Source organism: Tachypleus tridentatus, chromosome 13 (assembly GCF_004210375.1).
Source record: "Tachypleus tridentatus isolate NWPU-2018 chromosome 13, ASM421037v1, whole genome shotgun sequence".
NCBI lineage: Eukaryota > Metazoa > Arthropoda > Merostomata > Xiphosura > Limulidae > Tachypleus > Tachypleus tridentatus.
In genome coordinates this window covers 24,900,303-24,927,676 of record NC_134837.1, presented here as the reverse complement: position 1 = coordinate 24,927,676, position 27,374 = coordinate 24,900,303, and the positions used below count along the sequence as shown (strand labels likewise).

Sequence of the window (27,374 nt, the reverse complement as noted above, 5' to 3'; positions counted from 1 at the left end):
GTTATACTAATGGCACTAGTACATTAAATGATATCTTATTTAATTAAATAATGCATCTACAAACACAGAATAACAACATGTTAAAAACAGACAATTACTGATAACTACCATATTTTTTTCTGGTTTTATAGCTATGTTATGAGAGTATTAAAAATCCATCTAAGCTCGTCAATTGGTTTCCTTGTGGGAATAAAGTAAGAACTGGAAGCCAGTTCTCAGTACAAAAACCAACGTAACACAATACGTGATTCGACAGATTAAAAAACTTTGCCTTTCTATTGGTTAAAAATGATATAGTATTAAATGTCAGAACAATTTGTATAAGTTAGGATGTGACAAGTGGACATGACAATTTGGGTATGATTTTCTATTTTATTGCTCTGTTACCAAATAAGATTAAAATCTATAAATTAATAAAGATATTATAATGTGTACTTTACATTAAATTCTGTACTTCATGAAGGGATTAAACAACTTAAAGAAGAGGGGATACTTACAGATCAGATTGTCAATTTTCATACTTGGGTGGTATTAAGGATTTTTCAAAATATTTCCTTATAAAACTAAGATCTTAAATCTTTCATAATATTAAAATTTGATTTATTACTACCAAGTTTATTTGTATATCATGATACCAAATCAGTTTAATTAAATTTTGAATGTAGCTCTTTAAAAGGCCACAACATGTGAACTATGACCTGCACTTAGTGAGAGTGTTAAATAAACAGTTTTCTTGTACCTGTGTCCAATGAAGGCCAGACTCTCCTTAGCTTTAGTGCTGTGATATTGATCTCTTTCTACCTATGAACAAAATAAACAAGTTCATTACGATACTTAATATTTCAAATTTAATAACAATTATATAAACTCAGAGCTTCCTCTGAAGTGCAACCAAACATTTCTACAATACTCATTTACAAACTAAGAAACTAAAAATTAAAATTTGTGTCAATCACTAATGACTAAACTGAACTTGAATAAGTATTTATTGTTTCAGTACAACCCCTACATCATCAGGCTTATTACCATAACATACCAAAATCTACTCACTTAATATACATATGTAACATTTTTAATGAAGTTGGAAAATTGGTAAAGAGTAAAATATAAGCTCATTAAAAATGTTTGTAAACAAAAATTCTTTGAAATTATCTTCAAATATGTCATTCAATCAAAAACTTTAATTGTTATTTAATATTTGTAATATAAATAGAAACCGGATTTTTCTTAAGACTTAAGATTTTCCATTGAACTCTTACACTTGAAACTGTATAAAACAATATATATATTTTTCTATATTTATTGTAATATATACCTGATGAATTTAGTATGCATTGTCATATTCCTTTGCAGGTGGCCATTAACAAACCATTGATAAGGTACTGATTTAAATGAAATATCAGAAAAAAGCTGTAGGACCAATTGCAGCAACATAAACAATATTCACGTAGCTGGAGATCAAATCTGTGTTGTAAATATAGTATTATATGGAAAAGATAACTAACATAATAAAATAAACAATTTACAGGATGTTTTTTCTGCATCTACAATGTTTTTCTCCAGTAAAACATGTACTACGTATACACACTTCTTTAAAATGAACAGGTATCAAGCAATGACTATTTAATTTTAATATGATGACCTGTAGAATAATTAACAATTGATCATTGTGATGGAACTGGTTTTGCTAGTGGATATCTACACCAAATCTTTACATACTTTAAGAACACCATATAAAATATATTTACAGTTACCTAATAGTGAACATTTAAATATTACTCCCAAGTTATCAAATCTTTTTTTAACAATTATATGCTTTTGTAATTTTTTCCCACTTTATTAAGATCTTTTTCCAATTTCATAAAAACTTTGTATTATTGTTACTAATCTTTAACAGATATGCAGTCTATTTCTTGATGTAGTGTTTAGACAGAGTATTTGTGATAAAATTTATTTGAACAGAAGGCAACTGCCTGTTGTAGAAACACCAGTGTAGCAGATAGCATTTTAAGACTTCTACTTTCATCTTGACCTAAAACAGCAGGTGGAAGGCTTTCAAAACATCTGCTTTCTTTAAAATAATTACAGCAAAACTTAACTGGTTTTAATATAATTATTTTATAATATACACCTAAATTTACTATTACTGTTAGCTCTTCATTATTAAGGCTATGCAATTCAAACTTAAGCTATAATCATCAAATGATAAAGTTGTTCCATTTATCTGCATTCTAATGCCATCAAATACTTTATTACTATTACTGTCAAACCATACTTTGTTTAGAAACCTGTAATAATTGTTCAGAAGCCAACAAAAAACCTTTAAAATTCAGTTTTGTAAAAGGAATTACAACCTTTAATTTATGAAACGCTTTTTCCTATTTCACTCAAAATATTTCAAAACATTATCTACACCACATTCAGGCTGATTAGTGAAAGTACCATTTATTTGATGTTTGGTTGAACAATACATTTCATTCAAGTGTTTTTTTTTTATCAGATTTTCACTATTTTATTATTCATGTGCACTAATAACATTTAAAAGGTGCATGTACAAATAAGAATTATCTGCATTTTCAAATTAGGAAAGCCTCAAACTTTTTTTTTCAAAGGTTTATATGCACCATGGATTTTAACTTTTATCTTTAAGCCTTTCACAAGCTCAGTATAATATATCCATGTTCCTCTACACATTTGCACACATTAAGCATTTCTACTGTAACTTTTGATACAGCACGTGTATCTTCACAAAATTTAATACACTTTTTTGTATATAATAAATCAAAATTTTTAACGAAACATTTTTACTAAAGATTTGTTTGTGAAAATAAAGTCTCTTTCATTACTAGTCTGAGTGCAAAGTGATTTCATGTTATTAAAAACCTATTCTTCATCCCCAATATCATGAATATTATTTGTGTAAACTCCAAGGCCTCTTAAACACATTCCAAACATTTGTTTTTAGTATGATTTTATATTTCATTTTATATACTCTTACTATGTGAGTTCTGTCACTTGACCAATGTTGTAAAACATCATTAAAAATTAGAAAATAAATATATATTATGCTTTTTTCATGCTGGAATGACTACATATTACATAATTATTACAAATGTTCAGTCTAAGTAGCAAGTTTCACAACACTATATATTTACATATATTATTTAATTTTTCTTCCAGTTATCTTCCAGTCATACCCAGCTAACATTACATAACTTGCATTGACAAGGTGCATGTGCACTTAGGTCACACATCCAGTAATATAAAACTGACCTTTAGTCTTTTTTGTCTTGGTTGCATTTTATATTACAAAATACTAGGCCACTAGTCACATTTCAATTACTATACATGTAAATAGATTATTACTATTTAGAAAAAAAATTAAACTTATTTTTCTTAAGATATAGAACAATAAGTAAAACAATTCTCTTTTTGCTACAACTGTTGTATTTGATTGCTGCTGGATGTAGGTTGCTAAGCCTTTTAAAATTTCACACATGCAGGATATGAAAAAATTTTTTTTAGGTTTTTATATATATATATATATATATATATATATATACACTATTGAATAACCAAAAACATCATAAATAACTACACTGTTACCCTAGAATTTCAATAATAATTTATTAAGCTTAGTAACTAAGATGCATTTAGATTTTAAAAAACATGAAACTTCAAGCAGACTAAAGACTATGTTTAACTCATTGAAATCTTGATAAAAAGAACATTTTTGGATTTTCAGAGATTAATGGCAGGAAAAACCTCTGAGGGCATGCTAAGTTGTTGACTGGTTATTCACCTGTCATATAGTGAAGTAAGTATACATAAGGGGCCATTTCCAAAAATGGAAAAAGGTTAACAGCTCCACCATGTTCGACTGAATATATAAACCATGTCTCAGCAAAATAAAAAGATATGATGTTCTAATTTTATATTCTAGCTTAATAATATTAGTACAGAACTACAGATTTAGTATTTTGACATCACAATCATCTATTTTTAAACAGTGCTACATTCAACATACCATGGGACTCACTAAAATCATCATTTGGATGTGTTATTTTAATATTTACTTTTAAATTTAAAAATTTACTAATGTATGATATTATCAATGAATTATAAGTTTGAAATCAAATTGTAGATTAACACAAGTTCATTAAATAATAGATCAATAAATTTTTCAATGCAAGTCAACAAGTGAGATGAGGTGGCCTTTGACCTGTGACCCATCATAAAATGATTAAATAAGATCAGGCACTCATCCTATGTATAGGTTATGATCTCAAAATGTGTGTGGGTTGATTTTATGATAAACAAAACAAAACTAATTTTCATACAATTTATTTATAACATACTATTACATTATTCATTATCACCTCACCAAATGTTTTGTATAAGCTTTAAGAACTCAATATGTATCCACTCAAAACATGGTATATACTGTGCAATGGTCAGGGTGACTTTGTAAGAGGAGGTACTGGGACAATTGGTGGCTGTTGGGACACCTTCTGTTACCTGCTTACAACACCAAGCTCTTAATGTTCTTCCACACTGTTTCATGTGATTAATTAACTGAAAGTCATTGGTTGCATAAGTGTCTGACAAAACAAAGTTGAAAGGTCACAGGTCAAAGTAAAAGGTTTAACTCAACAAAATGACTCTTTATACCAACCTTATGATGGCTGTTAAAGTAGCAACTTCTGCCGAATTTATGTATTATTACAGTAGTGGTGGCCATTTCTTTTCATCATATTCCTCAACAGAGTGGTAATCATTCTCTGAGGTGTACAAGACATTTGTGTATTCTCCCTCCACATTGTATGTATATTGTGTTATAGAAGATTTAATGAGGATGTGGTGTTATCCATAAATGTAGTCAACATTAACTTACACTAATGATAATAAGTGCTCAATAACAAGATGAAAGGCAGGATGTAACAGGTGGGTGTGGCAGAAGGGATCTGATTTTATATTCAATAGTTCTCTAACCAAACAAAATTAAAGGCAAAAAAATTAAGGTTTGTCTGAGCAATAATGGTTCTACTGTAAGTGATTTACATTTAATTTCACACTTTTTTGAAGGGGTGGTAAATAAGAGAGAAGACAAGATGACAAGATAAAATATGTCATATGCTTCACACAAAAGGAAATTCAAGATTTTAGTATTACCTTTTGGAATTTAAAACTTAAAACTTGTATACTATTAAAATATAGATTATTAGCTACAATTTTATGCTATATTAATTGGTATAACTCAAACAAAATGAAGTTTAATAAAATATTGAATGTAAGACAGTAATACCTTCTGTCACATATAGTAAAAGGTACCCTGCACAAAAGGATAATATTTCTTTGGTGTTTTCTGAACATTACTTGTAATGGGCTTTGCATTTCCCCAATGTATTGTTTATTTTGCTTGGGGCTAGAGCTATAAATCACATTCTTTACATAGAATGCATAGCATAGAACTTAAGAAAACTACAGTAATATTAAGTTTATTAATTATTCTATGAAGTTTTTGTCCTAGGCCTGGTATGTGGAAAGAAGTGCCTTTTTCTTTTCATTGTGATTTTCAGGATGTGGTCCATTAGTAGTCAAGAGATGAACCATGTAACACACACTGAATCACTTTATTTGGATAACCACTATTTCTGAAAATGTTTGAGTTCTTCATCTAAGTAAAATGAGGAGCACATACTTGTTGCTCTAGATTTTAGTGTTTTGATAATCCAAGTTTTAACATCTCTTGTATGGCATGAGTGAAAATTCAGATATATTTTTTTAAATTCTTCAATTCATTCTGCACTTGAGCATCAGATACACCCTACTGGGCACCAAAGGGATAAGACCTTTCATACTGCATATAAGATTCAAGGTTAATAACAGAAAATGTTCAATCAGTTTTTCAAATATAAAAAGAAACTTACAGATTTGTACAGATTCAACTGATAGACATTTCCTCCTGATGAGCCTAGAAAAATATGGTATTCTGCAGGATCCATTGTTACAGAGGTCAAACACGCATCCATTACTACAGACACCAGAAGGTTTCCTGATGCAAGGTCATATAGCTGTGTGAAAATTAATTAATGTGCTTAGAATTACAGTAAAAAAAATATTCACATTTTCTTGAAACAAGTTTTTTTTAATAACTTAATAATAACAGGAAAAGTATTTTAAATATTTATAGAGGGACAGAGGTTGGCAAAGAATTAAACAAGGCTAAAAGCAAGATATAAACATCTGAAAAATTACTAATATGTTATGATCATAAAACTTTTTGTGTTATAAAAGGATTGCATCAGTACTAACAAAGATATCTCTTGGTTGGTTTTATACAGATTCAGCATGCAATGAATTCAGTACCCCACCCCCTCACAACATAAAACAACATTAAGTATAACGATAGACACACACACACACACAGCGTATAGATTACCAGTGTATAGGGGAGGAAGTTCTTTCTTAACTGGCAAAAGTAGCTGCTCATCTGCAAACAGATGCATTTTGTGCAACTCAGTGTTTAAAACAAGATAACCTTTGGAATGAAAATTAAATACATAACAGTATTCATTTGGCAAGAGTGTGATAATGGTAAAGATAAAACAACGAGAACTATTTCTTAACATTATTTCTAAATGAATTATTTGTTTCAATTCATTTAATCATGTTTCACTGGATGTACTTACCTACAATTCCCATAATTTTAATGGATTATTATCACTTACTATTCATATGCTTGAACCTTGTACATAAATAGATCATTATAATTAATACCCTGGAACTACACGTAGTTTAAAGATAATGCATATGCACATGTTACATACCTTACACGTCTGGTCCAATGAACAGGTTGCAACTCGAGCTTGGATTCCTCCACATCCAACATGAACATCAGTAACAGACATAGCATGATTAGACCAAAAATAACGAGGTTCTATTCGACCTTGTCCCCCACCAATAACAGTTTCATCATTGATTAATACCCTAAGAACAAATAAAGCACCAAATGACATTGATAATAGCAAAACTTTTTTCATAACAAACACATTACCTACACATCTACATATTTCAGTATTTAAGTACAAGTTAAAGAGTATGAACATCTATCTTTAGTGAAGCTCTCTGTACCTGAGTAGAGATACAACAGATTAATCTCAGATGAGTTTTGGTAGGTACCTATACTTCTGAAATATTCTGATCATCTTTTGTGCAAAATGACAATGACAATTTTCTTTCATACAAAAGTTATAATTTTCCTTCACTGAAAATATATTTATAATAGGTAATTTCCCTACAACTTACATAAGTTTTTCTCATTCAGTGTTGTCCTCTGTATGAAAAATCTTTTTACTTGTTACTTATCTTGAAACTCCAATATAATTACATGCTCAATGTGGTTTACTGTCTTCACTCGTAAATTATCATGTGACAACACTCCATCAACAAGAGTTGGACACATTCTCAAAAGCATGACATTCTGTCAAAAGTTCCAAAATGTTGATATGAAAATATTGCTTGCTGGTAACCATAAGCCTCCTGAGAGAAGCATTGGTAAAGATGTGCAAATCTAGAGGAAGACAGTAAAGCAGCACTCCATCTTAGTGTTGCCTCTGACCATCCATGAATGGATATCATCCAGGATGTAAAGACAGAGAGTAATGGAAGATTCTGAGAGATCCCAAGCAAGATCCCACTAATTGTGCAACATCCATTGAAGAGAAAGCATAAGCACAAGTCCCCACACGTGACAGAATCTTGTATGCAGAAAGTTATAGGAGATGGCATAAAGAACTGAATGTTTTGTCAAATGTAGACACTAGAGCTTGACTGAGGGAGGTATTGAAACATGCCCTCAAATGGACAAGATATTGGATAGGTATATAGAAATACCATTCCACCTTGAAAATGCAGCCCACATGAAATGCAAGCTTGTTTCAATGAACATAAATATTTAATATTTGCTGGAATGCTGGAAGGAGCTACGTGAAACTGATTCATGAAAACAAAAAACTGAAGCCAAACGAGTGTCACCACGTGTATAAGAATTCCGCCATTTACTCTACTTTGACACCCTGTATTAAGGTAATAAATCCACATTAGCCTAAATGAAACTTGATTATTTTACATAGTCGTAAAAGGGCATACTTGATGCCATACATTTACAAAATTTCGTGACACACAATTTGGAAACCACTGAGCTACAAGTTATGAACTAATAACAAAAGCCAGTCATCCATGTAGTGGGGTAAAAGCCCACTAATGTGGCAAAAGTCTTGACCATCCAACAAAAAGCAGAAAGTGTAGATTCAACCACAATCTTGGGGGTACCAAAATCCTGAAGTATAATGCAAGACAAGAAAGACTGACAGGCTGTAAGCATATTATGGAAGTAGAACCTGAACCACCTCAGAGGGATGCTGGCAAGTAGTGGGATCCCAAGGAAAATGAAATGGCATGGGAATGAGTAACTAGTAAGGTGAAGAGAAGCCCATGGGGTAAAGGAATACTGGCTCCTCCACTCAATTAAGACAGGAAATGATCAGAATGGTCTCTGACACATGAAGAATAAAAAAATAAGGTACTTGGACAATATGGTGGCATGTAACAGGGAAAGAGTAAGATATGAAATTGGGAATACACAAAAAAAGGTAATATACCCAAGAAATCATATACAAGAAAACTGAGAGGGCCTAACTGGTTCTTTAGGAGAAGCATAAACTTACACTGCAGAGGGTGGAAGCTCCTTGACAGGCTTGGAAGAAGAGGGATGACCAATGTAAAACTCAATCTCCCAACGAATGAAAGCTAAGATATCTTCAGTAAAAACTGCTATACTCAACATCTGTGCTACAACAACCAAAGTTGAATTAAGGTAGCAGAAGTTGGAACATGATATTTGAAAGTCATATTCAGAATCAATGGAAAAAAAAAAAAAAAGAGTATAAATCAAAGAAGAAAAACTAGGAAAGTTAACTTGATAATAAACTACAGTTAACAATGAACTGTAGAAACTGGAAAGCACTACTTTAAAAAAGAAAGAAAGTGATGTGTAAATCTGCATCTAAATTTAGAATGTCTGAACTTTACTATTCACCTAACAAAGAAGTGATTGTTATGAAAAAGCAAACAGAGGGAATAACTTGCATCAGCAGAGTGTTACACTCCTATTGGTGGAGGGTTGTTACATAATTTACATGCAAAGATGTATCCAACAACATTGATTGTGTGGTAAATGGAAGTTTCAAAGTTAGTGGTGAGTGAAAAAATTGCATGTAGAGAGCAGCACAGAACAAGAAAGAGCTGTCATATGGGAGACATAAAATGTTAAAAAATGCATTATGGTTTAAAATATTTTATAATTGCTACAAGAACAAAGTGAGTTTTATATGAAAGGTAATTACACTATCTATTTTTTCAATCATTCATTACAGATTGGATAATTACATAAATTGGTTACACTTTTATATGGATAAATACATAAAATTTGTATCAAATAGAAAATTCTACCTAGACAGTGCCCAGACAAGTACTAAACCATCTTCTCCAGCTGACAGAAAATGTGATCCATCATCAGTGAAACGAACACATGTAACGTTCTGGTAATGTCTTGAAAGAACTACTAAAAGGTTTCCACTTGAAATCTAACAAAATATTAACCATCAGTTAAATATTATAGTATTCATTACAACCATTGTTTACAATTGGAATGCTAAATTCTGATATATGTCTGACTATTGACACTATTAAAAATCAAGAACTCATACTAATATGTCCACCAAATACAAATAATTTTGCATTAGCATCAATTCAACTGTAAAACAAGAATGAACCAATATCAATATATACAAAATACAGAATATTAAAATATCATTGTCATTTTACTTGTAAAACAAACTTAAACTGAAAATGCATTTCAAATAATACTTATCTCTCCTCACACTGACACCTATTACTCAACTGACAAGGTTTTTTTTTTCCCATCTAAGCATTGATCTGATTTTCTCTTTTGTACTCCCATTCAACTGCCCTTGGTGATACTTTTCATGATCCTCTCCACCAACAACAAGTATCATGGTACTGTATGTGAGCACTTTTTTTTTTTTTTTTATGGCTTTTTATGAGACTGACACCCTCCCAGTCTCTATCACTGGCTCTTAATGGGAAGGAAGGGTGGGAGAAAGTATTATTGAAAATATATTTTTAATTTAAGAAAATGTTAATTTCAAAAACATAGTTACCTCACACTACATCTAGAATCCTACATTGATAAGGTGGAGGGGGTCAGTGAGGGCATTGTATACACAATACATTTGTATAGATTGTGTTTGTGCCAACAGAAGATTAGCATCCTAATAGGGAACCACACTACAGGTATGTTCTTCATTAGGAACTTAATTCCTGTATTGTGAGCAAAATGCTACCTGATTTATCATCAAGGTGAGCCAGTGTGAATTTTCTCCTTAATAAGTCCAGACCATAAGGCAATGTCTGATGAAGAGCAATGTGTACAGAAGTCTCTGCATCTGTACATAGACTTTAAAATTTGTGATTGTTGGTGTCTACACCACCCCTGAAGCACGGTATTTGTGAAGAGATGGAACTCTGACCTTGAGGGATTGTTAAGTTTGGACACTACCAAGATATAGGTTCCTTTCCCACACTTCATCAAAAGAAAGATCCAAACTAAGGAAACTCAAGCATCAAGCAAACTGATGTTTACCATCTCTTAGTCCTATAAAGTCCATTAAAAAGATCTCTTATGCTCTCATCCCTAAGGAATTAGGAACTTGAGTGATGCCTACTTTCCTAGAAGAGAAAGAATCATTTGTGCAGTAGTAAAAGGAGAAGCGAGTAAGAGTTGGGCATCTTATTCAATAACGTTGATCTGGATAGGAGTCAGCCAAGTCTACCCGAGGGACAAAATGTCTGCATTATTTAATAATTTTTCAACGTTCAAAGAATCTCCTCCAAACAATCATAATACTGGGAAATCCATTAGTGACTTTTTTTTTCTTTTTTGCAGAAGAGGTGACGACAATATCTGAATGAGGTGTTTATACAAAATACCAAGATAGAGAGTGCACTAACATAGGTGTAGAATGACAATTGAGTGGGGGTATAAAAAACTGAAATAAGCAGGAAAACTTCAGATCAATACTTAGATAGACAAAGGATGAAACTTTGGCAGTTGAGTGAAAGCTATCAGTGTGAGAGGAGATATGTTTTGGAATGATACTTTATATGCAAAATATAACCACTTTCTATGTAGCTATAACTTAAATTATTAGAAGTGTATATATTTAACAAACCTGCCAGAGGTAAAGTTTATCACCTATTCCTCCAACACAGTAAGTAGCATCAGGAGAAACTACTAGCGCTGACACTTGACCTGGACACACCATTCGTAGCTGAAATTGTTCCTATGATTAAAACAGAACAATACGTTTATAGCTAGACTGATTCTATAAAATGAAAAAAAAATTCAGAAAGATACTTTTGTGATATCCAAACTTTAAAAGTAAAGTGAATATTGAAGTTCAGTAATTATATAACTACTACATGTATATCCATAGCAAAAAAAAACAAATGAATTTTCTGCAATGTTCAAATGATAGCCTAAAAACAGAAGTTAACACTTTTTTAATCTGAAACTGTATTTCTGATAGATACTCACCCTCCCACACACACACAGAAAAGCTTACCTTCCTTGCACGTATGTCTACAGAATCTACCTAATTTCATGTTTTAACATAAATACTGCTGGTGTATGATGACACTGTTATGCAACAAAAACTCTCCACCTATAGGAGAAGGGCATAGACTCCATACAGAGTAAACCTCCCTATGCACTTGCACTTGTGATAACTATTCTTTGATAAAGCAAGACATAAAAGGTGTAACACAAGTGAGAATGTTAGCTACACATGTGTGTAGAGGTGAACATCTATTGTAAATACATTTTCAGATGAGGAAAATTTTAAACTTCGAAGGCATTAACTCACCCTTCACATAAAAACGTTAGAATCACGTGGTAAATTGGTGGAAGGGCTGGTGCAAAATTATGTCTAAATGAGCTCTTTCAGATAGCATTTGACAGGAAGCCCACTGAGTATAACACCCAATCACATGTGCTCCAGAAGGGCACATCTGCAGGAGACCATATCTCGTCTTGACTACAGTATTATTCTTCAACCGTAATGTGAGGGAGGAAAATAAAAATAAACCCCATGTTTGGCAGGGATGAGCAAAACAATTGTCCAAGCACTTGCACACAAGAACTCAGCATGACAATAGGTATAATATGGTTTGGGTGCATTGAGACCATACCTTATGTGCTCAACTTGACTCTGCTGAACAGACTTTACTTGCAGGAAGAAGCTACATTGGTTCTTGTTCATGTTTTCTGTTCATTGAGTACTCATCTCTACACAACTATAAAGGCACCAGCTGCAGGAGAAGGGTACAAGTGGTATGTGTTATGATTTTGAGAAATAATCTACACTACAATGACAATCACAATTATCCAGCTTCTCACTATATTGTGCTATGACAAACTGGTGAGGATTCTCCATGGTACAATATCCTACTGGCTAGGAAATGGTAAGCAGCAAGAGTCTCCTGTGCTTTACAGGGAAAGGAAGGGGAGGAGAGAGTTCATGTTGAGAAGATCCAGAGATGGATACCCATCAGATTTCCACCCAAAAAGGTCTTTTACTGGAGACAGTGCAATGAGTGATCACAAAACCCTATTTTTTAAAAGTTTGCAAATTCAAGCCAAGGAAGTGGACAGAATATTTCCCTGGTGCTTGCTTTTTCCATGATAGTCCATGGATTGATATGGTCTAGATTAGACAATTGAATGTGTGTATACACAAACACCAGAAGGATACCTCATGTGGTCTCGTGGAACATCTAACTTCAATAGTAGGGCATTGGTAGAGCTAGGAGAGAAGATACGAGCAATTTTTATCTTGATCCAACTGGGATGGGAAGTTGTAAATTTTCAGAAAATGAAATGGAGAGATGGTGAAGGTAATGAGCAACAAAAGTTTGGTGTATTGTCCACATGCTTGTTTGTAGGATCTTGTCCAATAGTTGGCAAAAATGGGCAAAAAAATAATAAATAAGGCAATAACTTTAATGTGAAAAAACATGGAATAGCTTGCAAGTATCCAAATCCAAGTATTCATAGACCAACTACAGAGGTTAATCAACTCATTCTGTAATGGTAGAAGGAGAGGGGTTTCTGAAAAAAGATGGGGGCCTAAAGGATGAAGAGACTATGACAGGAGTTTCAAAAAGGGGAAGTAATATCAAATAGCCCAAATAGAACATGATCACTGGTCTATGTCTGAATGATTGTAGAGGAGAAATAAAGAAAGAAAGGAGATAGGAGAGAAAAAACACTTCACTTTAACAGTATACATGATATGGCAGATGATATAAATGCTTTCTGTTATCTTAGGTTGATGTGGAATTTTCTTAAGTAACTGTACCCAGGAGGAAACACCAGCAACCTTATGGGATTTCTTGCAAAGCTCGAATAAAAAAGGAGTATGTAATCATCTGGTGAAGAATGGTGTGTAGACTGGAGATACGTTATAATTGACAGGAAACAAGACAATCAGATAAGGGGTGATGAAGGTGCGAGTTGTAGCCCAAATGCCAGTGAGGAGGATCTCACAAAGTGACTATCAGAAGCAAGTGGCAATGGAATGGATAAATGGTAAGCAGCAAGAGTCTCCTGTGCTTTACAGGGAAAGGAAGGGGAGGAGAGAGTTCATGTTGAGAAGATCCAGAGATGGATACCCATCAGATTTCCACCCAAAAAGGTCTTTTACTGGAGACAGTGCAATGAGTGATCACAAAACCCTATTTTTTAAAAGTTTGCAAATTCAAGCCAAGGAAGTGGACAGAATATTTCCCTGGTGCTTGCTTTTTCCATGATAGTCCATGGATTGATATGGTCTAGATTAGACAATTGAATGTGTGTATACACAAACACCAGAAGGATACCTCATGTGGTCTCGTGGAACATCTAACTTCAATAGTAGGGCATTGGTAGAGCTAGGAGAGAAGATACGAGCAATTTTTATCTTGATCCAACTGGGATGGGAAGTTGTAAATTTTCAGAAAATGAAATGGAGAGATGGTGAAGGTAATGAGCAACAAAAGTTTGGTGTATTGTCCACATGCTTGTTTGTAGGATCTTGTCCAATAGTTGGCAAAAATGGGCAAAAAAATAATAAATAAGGCAATAACTTTAATGTGAAAAAACATGGAATAGCTTGCAAGTATCCAAATCCAAGTATTCATAGACCAACTACAGAGGTTAATCAACTCATTCTGTAATGGTAGAAGGAGAGGGGTTTCTGAAAAAAGATGGGGGCCTAAAGGATGAAGAGACTATGACAGGAGTTTCAAAAAGGGGAAGTAATATCAAATAGCCCAAATAGAACATGATCACTGGTCTATGTCTGAATGATTGTAGAGGAGAAATAAAGAAAGAAAGGAGATAGGAGAGAAAAAACACTTCACTTTAACAGTATACATGATATGGCAGATGATATAAATGCTTTCTGTTATCTTAGGTTGATGTGGAATTTTCTTAAGTAACTGTACCCAGGAGGAAACACCAGCAACCTTATGGGATTTCTTGCAAAGCTCGAATAAAAAAGGAGTATGTAATCATCTGGTGAAGAATGGTGTGTAGACTGGAGATACGTTATAATTGACAGGAAACAAGACAATCAGATAAGGGGTGATGAAGGTGCGAGTTGTAGCCCAAATGCCAGTGAGGAGGATCTCACAAAGTGACTATCAGAAGCAAGTGGCAATGGAATGGATAAAGTGATGGATATGATTAGAAGAAATACAGAAAATATGTGGGAATTAACCTCAATGAAGAGTAGACCAAACAGAGTAGTTGGCAGACCCAATCTGTAAGGGTAACAGAGACAAGTCATTGGAATAAAGAGGCAAAAATGACAGCCAAATGATGGTGAGGTACAGCAAGGTAACATTTGATGACATGAACAAGACATAACATATGGTCTGGGTCAGATCAGCTATGGAGGTGTGAAATAGAAAGGAGGGAAATATGAGATGAGCAGTCATCTTTCAGAGCTACAGGAGTCTTAGGGAAGAGAAACCAGTCAGAATAAAGGAGAAGGTATGAATGATAGAAGAAATTACAGGAATATTCAAGAGCATAGATATATGAACAACAGATAAGAAGAAATGTCATATGTGAAAGGTGTTATAAAATGCAGGTGGCCATCGGCTTGTAAGGGGCATAGTTAAGAGCACATGCAGGATAACATTCGTGTCCAAACTAGGCATGGGAAAGAGGTTGGGAGGCCAATGGAGAAGGAAGGATAAGAATAAAATAAAGAGAACTGGAGAAGAAAAACATCTTACAATATCAAAAACAGCAAAAGGTTGGTAGACAAAGCAACCTGATCACCAGCAATGATGAAGACAGCAAACCCCTTGTTAAAAGCCATGTTTAAAAAAATAAATTAAGAGAGATGGAGTGATCAGGAGGAAGGTGGCAACATATAAACCAAAGTTGAAAGGATTCCATTTACTTTGGTAAAGGGACAGGACATATGGGCAACAAGAATGAGAAAAGAAAAAAAGGTTACCCTGTATGAAAGTCCAGTTTGACAGCTGATAGGTCAGACAAATCCCAAGCATAAAAGGTGGAAGGAGATGATTCATGGATAGAATAGAAATGTGTGAGATAGGGAGAAAGAAGCAGATAATTAGAAGTTTAAGAAGAGGAAAACAAGGTTCAGATGGCCAAAGAAGTACCACCAAGGCAACACAACAAGGAGTGCTACAAATCAATACCAGGATCCATAGCAGAAGTCAGAGAAGTATGTAAGCATACAGGAAAAGATGAGAACAATCCTGATTAAAAGCATGAATAGTTAGGGCTGAAAAAAGGAAAGCTTAGTATTGAGAAATGTTGCAAAGGCACTGACAAGCAGAGTCTGCAGTAAATAGCACACTCTTTAGGAAACCTGAGGGTGAAGAGACCACTTCATCAGCAGAATATGGTCTGGCTGAGAGCTCATCCAAAATGAGAATCATAATGTTCAGAATATTATATGCAATAAGGCAAACCCATTGAGAATTTGCCCAGTAAAGAAGGTCAAGGGTTTGAAAACAAAGGGTCCTGGATTTGGTGACTATGTAACAGGCAATGTAGACAACAATGGTGAAACTGTCAGAGTAAACCATAACCAAATGATTATCAGCAGAAACAGGAAATGAGAACACGTACAACACACTTCTAAAAGTTCCAGCACTTTGATGTGTCCTGTGTCCAATGCAAGCTTTTTGTTCAGAGATGTACTCCATCCTGTAACTAAAATATTAGTGAAGAGGTGTGTAAATCAAGTCTGGGTGGAGGTAGAGGCACCTGACAGCAGTGTTAAGGTGACCTATGAGCAAAATAGGGGACAGGAGACCAAAGAATCTAAAAGTTCCCATGAATGGTTTCACTGGTAATGCAAGGATCAGTGAAAGTGATGAATATAGATACAGCCCAGTATAATAAACAGTTCTAGGGAAGCCATGGTCTCCAAAAGCAAAATAACCTCTCAAGCAGTACGAGTAGGAAAGGATTGCATTCTAGTAAGAGAATGTTCCAATGCTTGCATATGAAAAAAAGGTTGAGATGAACAAGGTATCGGAAAGTTTTAATAGGCCACACAATATGGAAAGCTTCCTGCAGAAGAAAAGTGTGCAGGTCATATTCCTGTGAACAGGACAGAATAAGCCAATCATTCATTTATCATTAGAAGAAAAAGAAATTTTTTTATACAAAAATGAGTGATGGCCATAAAGTAATTGAGAGAAAAGGTCAATGACCAGCTGTTAATCCTCTGTATTCTTGGAAACCATGAATTAAAACAAAACACTCCGTATGGCCTGTTTATGCAAGTGATCTAAACCCTATCTTCCATGAATATAAAACAGATGGGATCAACAGAAGAGAGATAATATAGGTACAGGCAGAGGGGAAGAGACACAGAGAGGCTGTGAGAGAGGACATGCGTGACTCGTATATCTGTACACAGATGTTCCCAAATATGTGCATACTCAGACAATAAGCCTGGTGAGACTGTTGAGGAGAAAGATGGGAAGGAAAACAGAAAAGAGGAGGAGACACGAGTGAAATGTGGGGTTTAGGACATGCAAGTAACCAAGAAAGTTAGCACGGGTTAGTGCTGAGCAGCCTCCACTCAATTGAATCAGGACTACAACAACAACAAAAAGAAAAGTGAAGAAATGGGATGAGGCAAAGGTCCCACAAAAGAGGAGGAAGGAAGATAGATATGGAATTGAAAGATATCCTTACCCAACAACAAATGATCTAAGTGAGTAGTAAAGGGGCAGAAGTAGTAGTTATGGAAGAAAGGAGAAGGAAATGATAATTGGTAATGAAGTCATACGAAGCTTGGTGAAATGCCTGACCCAAGGTTCAGTAACAAAAGGTAACAAAGCACAAAAAAAAAGGATTGGGCAAAAAACAAGAGGACTGTGTTTCATAGAACGAGATTGACCCCAATGGATCTGCCTCCCAAACAGTCAAATGAGACTCCAAGGCCTGTAATTTCAGGAAGGGGAAATTTGAATGATTATTGGCTATGATAAAAATCTAAAAGAGAAAGAAGATGAGGCATAAGGTTATGGGCATGGAATTAATTTAAAAAGGATGTATCATGAACACCAATATCATGTAAAAAGGTGAAAACATCAGACTCATTAAAACGAGGACTGTGAAGGAGGGAACGAGAAGTGTCATAAGACATGGGAACAAGAGATAGGACAGAACATAAATAAATGATAAGATCATAAGGTCCTAATAACATAAGGAAGTCTAAACATATTTCTGAAAAGAAAGAGAAGTTCCAAAAATATAACCAGGAGGAGGAAATACAGTCATATCATCTTTTCTTCATATTCCCTGTCAGAATGAAGGGACAATACCAGAAGAATGGACAAAAACCAAAAATCCTGGCTGAATATTGGAACACTACTATACGCACAATGTCCATCATATCAACCACATTAAAATGCCTCCAGCAGCCTAGTTAGTAACTTAACTGGTGTGATGATTTTTCTCACTGACTCCAAATGTTGAACTGAACTTGAAAGTCCAAAGAGGGAATGAATAAAGGAAACAAAGTCCCTTTATCAGTCTGTACATTATAAGCAAAAACAAAGACATCTTGGCAATGCAGTGTCAAGGAAAAGAATGAGGATCATAAGTGCAAAAGCATACATCAATGATCTACAATACAAAAAAAATTACTAAATTTAAAAAATGGAAATATGTACATATTTTAAATGTTCACCAATTGTTTAGTAATTCTTTTTCTCATATGCATAATTTCACATCTTTATTTTAAATTTTATTTTCCCATTCTTTGTCTTATTCTTGATTCACATATACCAACATGTTCCTATGGTTTTAATACTTATTATAGGGCAAAGGTTGTCCACAAACTACTCTTTCACGAATACTTGCATATGCAAATGACGTCACCTTACTTAGACAAGTCAAACTATATTGAGTTAAATGTAAACAATCATAGCATTTTCCAATATACATTTATAAACACAAATAATACACAATTAATTAAAATATAAACACAAAACCTCAATGCAATCTGTTTAGCAAATTAATACACATAAGGCAAGAAACATTTGCCAAACACTACATACACTTCAAGAGAACAATGGACTAAGATTCTTTACTATCTTATGCTACAAAGGCATTTACTGGTAGAATTTTCTTTAAGCTATAATTGAATAGTGGGAAATCTCTTTATTGGAAGTAAGCATATCATTCACTTCAAACTGTCATCTGGTAACACAGCTTTGACTTTGCAAGTGGGTGTGACTGACCCAAAATATTAAAATGTACAATTCTCATCAAGAAATTCTTGGAAATTTTCCATATGCTAATGAAAGACAGGTGGAGCTTCAATTTGACTTTGAATGTTAACAGTCTATTTTGTTCTCACAGTTTCATATATAACAGCTCATGAAGAATAGACTTGTAACTGCAAATGGATCACATGACAGCAAAACCTGCAGTTCTAATTGTTGTTTGAAATCTTTCCTTTTGAAATAAGGGAATGAAACTTAGATGATAACAATTTCATTAAAATACACTCATATTAAAGTTTCTTCCTTATATGTTGAAAGTTACTCAGTAAACGTGCACAGAAGGGGTTTAAAAATTGTGACATTGACATAGGGTTAAAATGTATTTCCAGCTAATGTTTTCTCATTTTTTACTTTTGATTCAAAACCACTGTGAATTAAAATATGCCCCATACTCTATGATAGTTGACAATGGATGCACCAGTGTGAATACACAACAATAAAACTTATAATAATGTGCTAAATAATGATGTAAAATATTTTCATGAAATGGATTTCATTACAGCGGCCAATGGTTGTTACTTAATATGATTATTTCAAAAATTGTTTCAAAAGAGGCATGAGAGAGTATCTGCAAAACTAAAACATTCCTTAAAGCCATGTCTCTCACACAGTATAAAAATTGTGAAACCACTAGAGAAGTATCATTTCCCCAGCTGTGTGTTGAGATTACCAATTTTGAAAAAATAAGCCTGAAAATGTTTGTTTTATTTGTAAAATCTATTCAGCTGAAAAAAGCAAAAAGCCCAAATTTTTACAAATAAATCTGACAAAAGTAATCTCATCCAAGCCTGACCCAGTTCACGGGCTGGGATGGGACAAGTCTTGCAGCCAAACCATTGCAAACATCTAGTCGAGGGATCAAAACAATCATGATGGGATACGGGTAAGTATCAGAAGGTGCAACATTATCTTGATTCTCAGAGCATTTTATATTAACTCAAATTTGATGAACATTCAATACCAATAGTAACAAGAGGATATTGGTGTCTTGAGGAACAGGCTGGTCTGTTAAAATAGTAAATACATCCTTAGTTCTTAACATTCCATCACTGGCAACACTCTTGACCATCTTGCCAAGCTACCTTCAAACTGTCAACATTTTCACATGTAACTTGTATTGTTTTACTTACAAACTAAATATCATTGCATATACCCAAGAATAGATGGTTTATGGTAAACAACATTGCATTGAAATTGTTGTTTTTTTTACTTCTAATACTACTGTCAACTAAATCTGATAATAGTTCATGAAAATGTTCTCTATATCTTGAAATCAACCTACTTAAATTATTCAAAGAAATACAAATCTTACATACTTATTTAACATCTGGAATGCCATACAATTTTACTGAACAGGTAGTGCCATAGCACTGAAAGAAATCTACTTATGATGTGGGTCTAAACAGTTTAACATGATGTTGTATATACTTCTCATAGCACACGTCACCATCACATTAAGGTTAACTTAACTTCTAAAATGTGTACAATCAAAGAACATACCTTTTTATGTAATGCCCAGACATGAAGAAGAGGTTTATCTTTTGGGGCACCAATCAAGAACTCATTACCAATCATATTCAAAGTATGACTTGCACATGTTGCACCTTTATAAGATGCAAGAGTTGCACCAGTGTCTACATCCCATACACAAGCACTACAAAGCTGACCATTATCATCACTTGTGATTACCACCTAAAAAGTTTTTTTTGAAAATACAGTTTTTAATTTTCATAAATTAATATATATATATGCTAGTCATTATAAAATATTAATTACTAGTTTAGACATCTTATTTTTGAAAAGGATTACATATTATTTTAATATTTCACCAAATAATCCAATGAACAATAAAAATGAAACAATTTTAATGATTAAGCTTGTAATTTTCATAAGGGATGATTTATAACTTTATAAGTTATAAATCTTCTTAAATCTGATAATAATTTAGGAGAATAAACTGTCATAGAAGCATTAAAACATTAACCCAAATTACAGTTTAAAATTTCTCAATTCTTCCAAAATAGATTACATATTTAAACCCAATGTACAACAAACATGTCACAATGTTGTAAAAAGCATTTCTATTACTGGTGAATTACAGTTCAATATTGGATTAATATATACGTAAAAACGGCTCATTTGGGTTCAGAAAATATTTTACGTAGAGAAGTGAACAACATTTCAACCTCCTTCGTAAACCTGACAATGACCAAAGAAGGTCAAAGGGTTGTTCCCTCCTCTATGTAAAATATTTTCTCAACCCAAACGAGCCATTTTTACATATACATTTCTCTACAAGTGGGTTTTCTCGACATTACTGAATATTGGATTAAGTTTCTTCACTGCCAGTCTCTATTTTATTCTCATATCTTGTTTACTATTAAATTATAATTAAAACTAAAGGACAATAAAAGAAGAGTTAGTCCACCTCTGAGGCCTTCCCGTCCTCTATGGTATACTAGAGGTAAAAGGAAAAAACAAAACACCTTAAATGTCAGCCCTTATCATTCAAATAATTATCACGCCTCCCATTAAATTTCATTGACCCTTTTGCAATGGACTTGGTATATTATACACGAGTTTGTCTACACATTTCCACTATAACTTTTGATACAGCATGTTTATCTACAAAAAATTCAGTAGACTTTTAGTAAAGATTAAATTCAGACTTTTCAATTGAACATTTCTCTAAAAATTTGTTTTGAAAATATTAAGTCTGTTCCATTACTAGTCTGAGTGCAAAGTGTTTTCATGTTACAATTCAAAAACTATTCCTTGTTCCAAAAATCTCAAATATTATTTTCGTAAACTCTAAAACCCCCTAATTACATTTCATATGTTTATTTACAGTAAGACTATATTTTATTTTCTATACCATAACTATGTGGGGTCTTTCACTTGACCAACCTTGGGACCATCATAAAAAAAAAGTACGAAATAAATATGTTATGCTTTTATCATACTAGAATGACCACGTTATTACAAGAAAATATAAACATTTAATCCAGGTACCTTACATCTCATAATCTTATATATTTATTATTTTTAATCATATTGACTAGAAAGTCATGCCTAGTTAACCTTTAGATAGCTAGCACTGAGATGGTACACGTGCACTCATGTTACATATCCAATAATATAAAACTAACCTTTAGCCTCCTCTGCCTTTGCTGTTATACATGATGAATTATACAGGTATAATTTATTTCTCAATAATAATAATCTATAATCATATTTTTCTTAAAACATAGAACAACAAATAAAGAAGCAAACAATTATCTCTTTTAACTATATCCTTTTAACCCAGTTGCTGCTGGACATAGGCTGCTAAGCCTTTTAAAATTTCACATGTAGGAAACATTAAAACATTTTTAGGTTATATATAAACAGTTGAGAAACCAAAAAATAAAAAATAACTATACTTATACCAAAAAAATACACTATACTTTACTAAGCTTAGTAACCAAGGTGCATTTAGGTTTAAAAAAAAAATATGAAACTCCAACCAGACTAAAGATACAACCTACCTTATTGAAATGTTGGTTCAACAGAATGTGGTAGCCTTTTCACAAATTTAAGTCACTGAGAAAACCACTATTGATTGATTATTTACATCATATATTGGTGTGTGTGTGTGTGTGTGTGTGTGTGTGTAATGGACCGTTTTCAAAAATGGAAAGAGGAGAACGAGGCCACTGTATTTGATTTGGTAAATAAGCCATATCTCAACAAAAGATAAATATATGATGTTCTTATTTTATTTCCTACCTTGTTAATATTGGTAATTTGAAGTCCTAATTTATACAAAACTACAACCATGATACTTTGATATCAAAACATCAAACTTTAAATAATGACTCACTAAAATCTATTTTTAGGTGTTATTTTAATATTTACTTTTAAATTATAAAATTAAGTCATATATAATATTAAAGTTTGAATTATAATCTACAATTTTATTCCAAATTTACTGATATAAATTCATAATACAATAAAATTTTGAATTCAGGACAACAAACATGACAACCTTTGACCCATGACTCATTGCTAAAGGGTTAAAGTTACTGCATCCACCACTTTTGAAAGCAACCCACTCCAAAGACCAATTACACTGTCAGAAAAATAAACCTATCTTAGTTGAAGATGACTATTTTGCTGCCAAAATTTATACTTGTGTCCAATAGTCTTACCATTTTCACCATTAAGTATTAAGAAAAAAAATGTATTGATATTACCAACTCCCTTAATAATCTTAAATACCTCAATGATATTCCTTCTAACTGTTCTTTCTTCAAAAGAAGACAATTTCAGAGATCTTAGCCTATCTTCATGTGACAACCTTTCCATAGAGTATCATTACAATAGCCTTCTGTGAATCATTTCCAACAATTTAATGTTCTTCCTAAGGTAAAAAATAAAATGCCTAACACAAAATCCTGGGGTACTTTTTTACATAAGCCTTTTATGTGTCATATTTTCAAATGTTTCCTGAAACTCCAGATACAAATTCACACACTTGTTTTTATCTACATAACCAGTAACCTATTTTAAGATTGTCAAAAGATTAGTAAGGCATAATTTTGTCTTGGTAAAAGTATGTTTTTTTTCAACAAAATTTCGAAATTTGTTAAGACTTTGCAAAGCACCTTTTATCACACTTTCAAAAATTGTTTCCCATTACTGGTGTAAGACTAATAGGCTTATAACTACCAGGACAAGTTTTGTCACTTCCTCAAGGAATAAAATTAGGAAACTTCTAATAATTAGCAAATACATTAACATTACATTCTTGATTAAGATATTTAACTTATAGATATGAAGAACTACCAGCACTAGGCTTTGAATGCTTATTTATATGCTGCTCTAAATAACATTTGGTTAATTCTATACAATTTTGTTTACATGTTGATAAACAATTTAACAGCATAAAAGTTTATTAATCCTATCTATCACCTTGAAAAAGTTCACAATTCTCAATATTGATTTTAAGACTATACAGACAGACATTTGCAGATACATTGATTTGAAGATATTTTGATTTATATTCTCAAATATCTCTTTTCCCAAAAATGGAAGACTGACATAAACTAATAATTTGAGCACATTAAAAATCATTTTATGAAAAGTGTACATTCCATTTAAAAAAATATTAAGTACTAAAAGATGAAAACCACCTTTTACAGTATTTCTTTACAAAAACAATAACAAAAAATATAATGAGCTCTGTAAAATATTTATCAAATATTACATTTAGTTAATAGGTATAAAACTGCTAACAAGGCTATGCAAAACAGTATACGTTTACTTACACCTTCATTTAGAAACAGAAATGTATCATAAGGTCTAAAACTATACCTAGCATAAAGTGGCTTTCATCAACAGCTTTTGGTTGTATTAAAATGACATAGTATTGACAAGTATGTTAAAATATACAACAGTTATCTTTACCCATCATTTGCAATCTTGTTTGAAAAGAATACTAATCTCCATAGTTATATGCTGAATTTACTCACATACTTATTCAAGCCAAAAAATATTCCATGTATAACATTCCAAGTAATTTTACAGTACTCATGAGTAAAATTTACATTATAAGGTATTTATAATTCCATAATTTTCACTCAACTGAGCTGCTAAAATACTAAGTATATAATATGATACCATAACAAAATTTCACTTTTAACCTTTACCCCACAGCACAACAGAAAATGTCAAATTATAAAGATTACCAAACCCTGTATTTGAATTAACAGAGAACTAGATCCTGAATTCTGGGCTTAAGGAGTAACATAATATAACAATTATCATCCAACTACTTCCTCTAATGCCAGAAACTGTTTAAGTGGAATGCCTTGTCATGGTGAATACTGATTGTAATATCTAACTACATATAATTTAATATATATTACAATTTCTGCTATCTTTTAGATGAATTGCAATATGGGTGAATTAATTGGTTATTTGAGTTTTTTTGGTACAAAACATCATGGTTCCAAAGATGTGGTACTAATTTCTGTGAAAAATATTCAAAAACATAAGTTACTATACATCAAAAAATAAAAAATGAAGAACATATAAAAAAGTTCTACTTACTGTGTTTTTTGTGTTAACATACGTAGAAACATTAAATATTATTATGAATTTGTGGTATATTTACTTGTACACAGACTACCTATGATAACAAATTATAATTTGTGAAAGTAGTTCAAAATTTGTAGTTTGATGCAGTACACACTATCCATTTTAAGAGGGCATAACTCTTAAGTGTTCCGTGTTGGAGTAAAAACTGGATGAAGTAATTCAGCATTACTTTATTAAGCTAGATAGAAATGAAATCACCAGAACAGCGATCTGAATGATGTTAATCGTTGATGTCGAGAAAACCCACTTGTAGAGAAATATATATGCAAAAACGGCTCGTTTGGGTTGAGAAAATATTTTACATAGAAGGTCGAAACGTTGTTCGCTCTTCTATGTAAAATATTTTCTCAACCCAAACGAGCCGTTTTTGCATATATAGATGTTAATCATTGTTCATTTATCCAGTGAATTACTAAATGTAGTGCTGTAGTCATTGAAAACACTATTCAAAGTTTTTAATATTTTCTATTTCAAATAGTATATTCTCAAGTTACAATTTCTCATTAAACAATTTATTTCAAAACAAAGTACCATTAGTCAGTATTGCCGTATCGATACAACATGCCAATAACTGTCATACTACTACAAGTACTAATTTTATGCTATGAATCGTGACCTACTGACATTAACTGATTCACGTTATTTATTTACGAATACATTTAAGCTAAAGCAAAATCCAGCACTAACGTAATGAATTTAACTCGTAATTTATAAAGCATATTTAAAAAAGGTAGGACTATAACTTGGTGTAAGTTATAACTTATAGAAATGAGGCTTACCGAAGACATTGTAAGGAATCCAAAACCCGTTTTATATACACAAAGCCAAGACTTAAAATGTTCTCATGTGCTCGTAATTAATTTACATACAAAATTGTATTTAATCATCTGTATTAGATATAATACTTGAAGTTGACAATGTTCTCAACCACAATGTTTAATTTTATATCCACACCATACCTTATTCACAGTTTACAATTATACAGACTACTTGCTCTATGAAAAGCAAAATCAGCTTATATTTTCACGCACACATATATGAAACAATAATAAAAATGTTGTTGCTGACTTCGACATTATTATTGTACGTTAAACTACTTTTACTTCCATACACAACATATATATCAATTCTAAAACCTTCATATTGGTATTTTAATTAAACTCGTTAATATATATACACACACACACACTGGTGGCCAAAATCTTAAGGCCAATGAACATAAAAAAAAAAATATGCATTTTGCATTGCCAGACTCAACCACTTATTTGAGTAAAGCTTCGAAAGAGGAAAATAATAAAAGGGAAAATAAAATTAAAAAACTTTTTTAGCATTTAATAGGGAAAATGTGAACACTATGAAATTAGCCTAAATACTACCTGGTTAAAAGTTTACTGTTTGTTTGTTTTTTGAATTTCACGCAAAGCTACACGAGGGCTATCTGCGCTAGCCGTCCCTAATTTAGCAGTGTAAGACTAGAGGGAAGGCAGCTAGTCATTACCACACACCGCCAACTCTTGGGCTACTCTGTTGCCAACGAATAGTGGGATTGACAGTAACGTTATAACGCCCTCACGCCAAATTTTTTTTGGACAAGGGCCGGGAAGTAGATATTTTTAGGCTTCGCGAGCCGGAGAGGTCATGGTAAAAGTAAGTACGGATGCATACATGATCAGAATACAACATCAATAATTTATATCTCATAAGAGAGCATATTGCAAATATTCAACATGCACAACCGTTTTTTTAACATCAGTGAGGAGCATGAAACTGGTGCTTTTCTGACAAAACTACACTTAATTGAGGTTCAACTTTAATGCTACTATCAACAAAAGTGATCACAATACTCATCAGATGAGGCTGATTTGTAACTACATTACACGTACTTCATCTTTGAAAATTGCTTTTCACAGAAATAGGTAGTGCCAAAAACTCAAATGAATGCACGAACAACGTTTTTCTAATGAACATATTGATCACTTAGAAGGCATTTATAGAACTCCACCAGTTTCTTTTATTTGAATTTTTCCTTCAACATATAGTTGAATTGCAGATCAATCACTTCCATTTGAACTTCAGGTGGCAGTTCACCAGTAACATTATCAAAAAGGTTTTGAAACATCCTTATTTCTTTTGCACTTGCATCAAGATAAAAAGAAAAAACACTCTTTGAATACAGTTTCAGGCCAGAAAGGATATCTTGTGCAAACCTACGTGTGAATGGGGATCCCGCTTCTTGCTCGAACTTTACACAACATGGA

The 27,374-nt window shown here is 32.7% G+C and overlaps 1 protein-coding gene across 2 annotated transcripts in view; it reads right to left on the bottom strand.

Moving 5' to 3' along the window:
- Window positions 1–26,088, bottom strand: part of LOC143237508 (WD repeat-containing protein 18-like) — a 45,242-nt gene extending 19,154 nt beyond the window's left edge. Inside the window, exons 1-7 of one of the 2 annotated variants that reach the window (XM_076476852.1) lie at window positions 25,896–26,088; window positions 20,476–20,667; window positions 11,316–11,426; window positions 9,514–9,647; window positions 6,831–6,990; window positions 5,931–6,074; window positions 740–801 (exon numbers count right to left, since the gene is read on the bottom strand). In XM_076476852.1, coding sequence (XP_076332967.1) covers window positions 740–801; window positions 5,931–6,074; window positions 6,831–6,990; window positions 9,514–9,647; window positions 11,316–11,426; window positions 20,476–20,667; window positions 25,896–25,904 — 812 coding nt within the window. In that variant the 5' untranslated portion in view covers window positions 25,905–26,088. Of the gene's footprint in view, window positions 1–739; window positions 802–5,930; window positions 6,075–6,830; window positions 6,991–9,513; window positions 9,648–11,315; window positions 11,427–20,475; window positions 20,668–25,647; window positions 25,761–25,895 lie in introns of those variants that run through there. The other variant, XM_076476853.1, reaches the window with a different exon arrangement.
- Window positions 26,089–27,374: the final 1,286 nt, after the last annotated feature.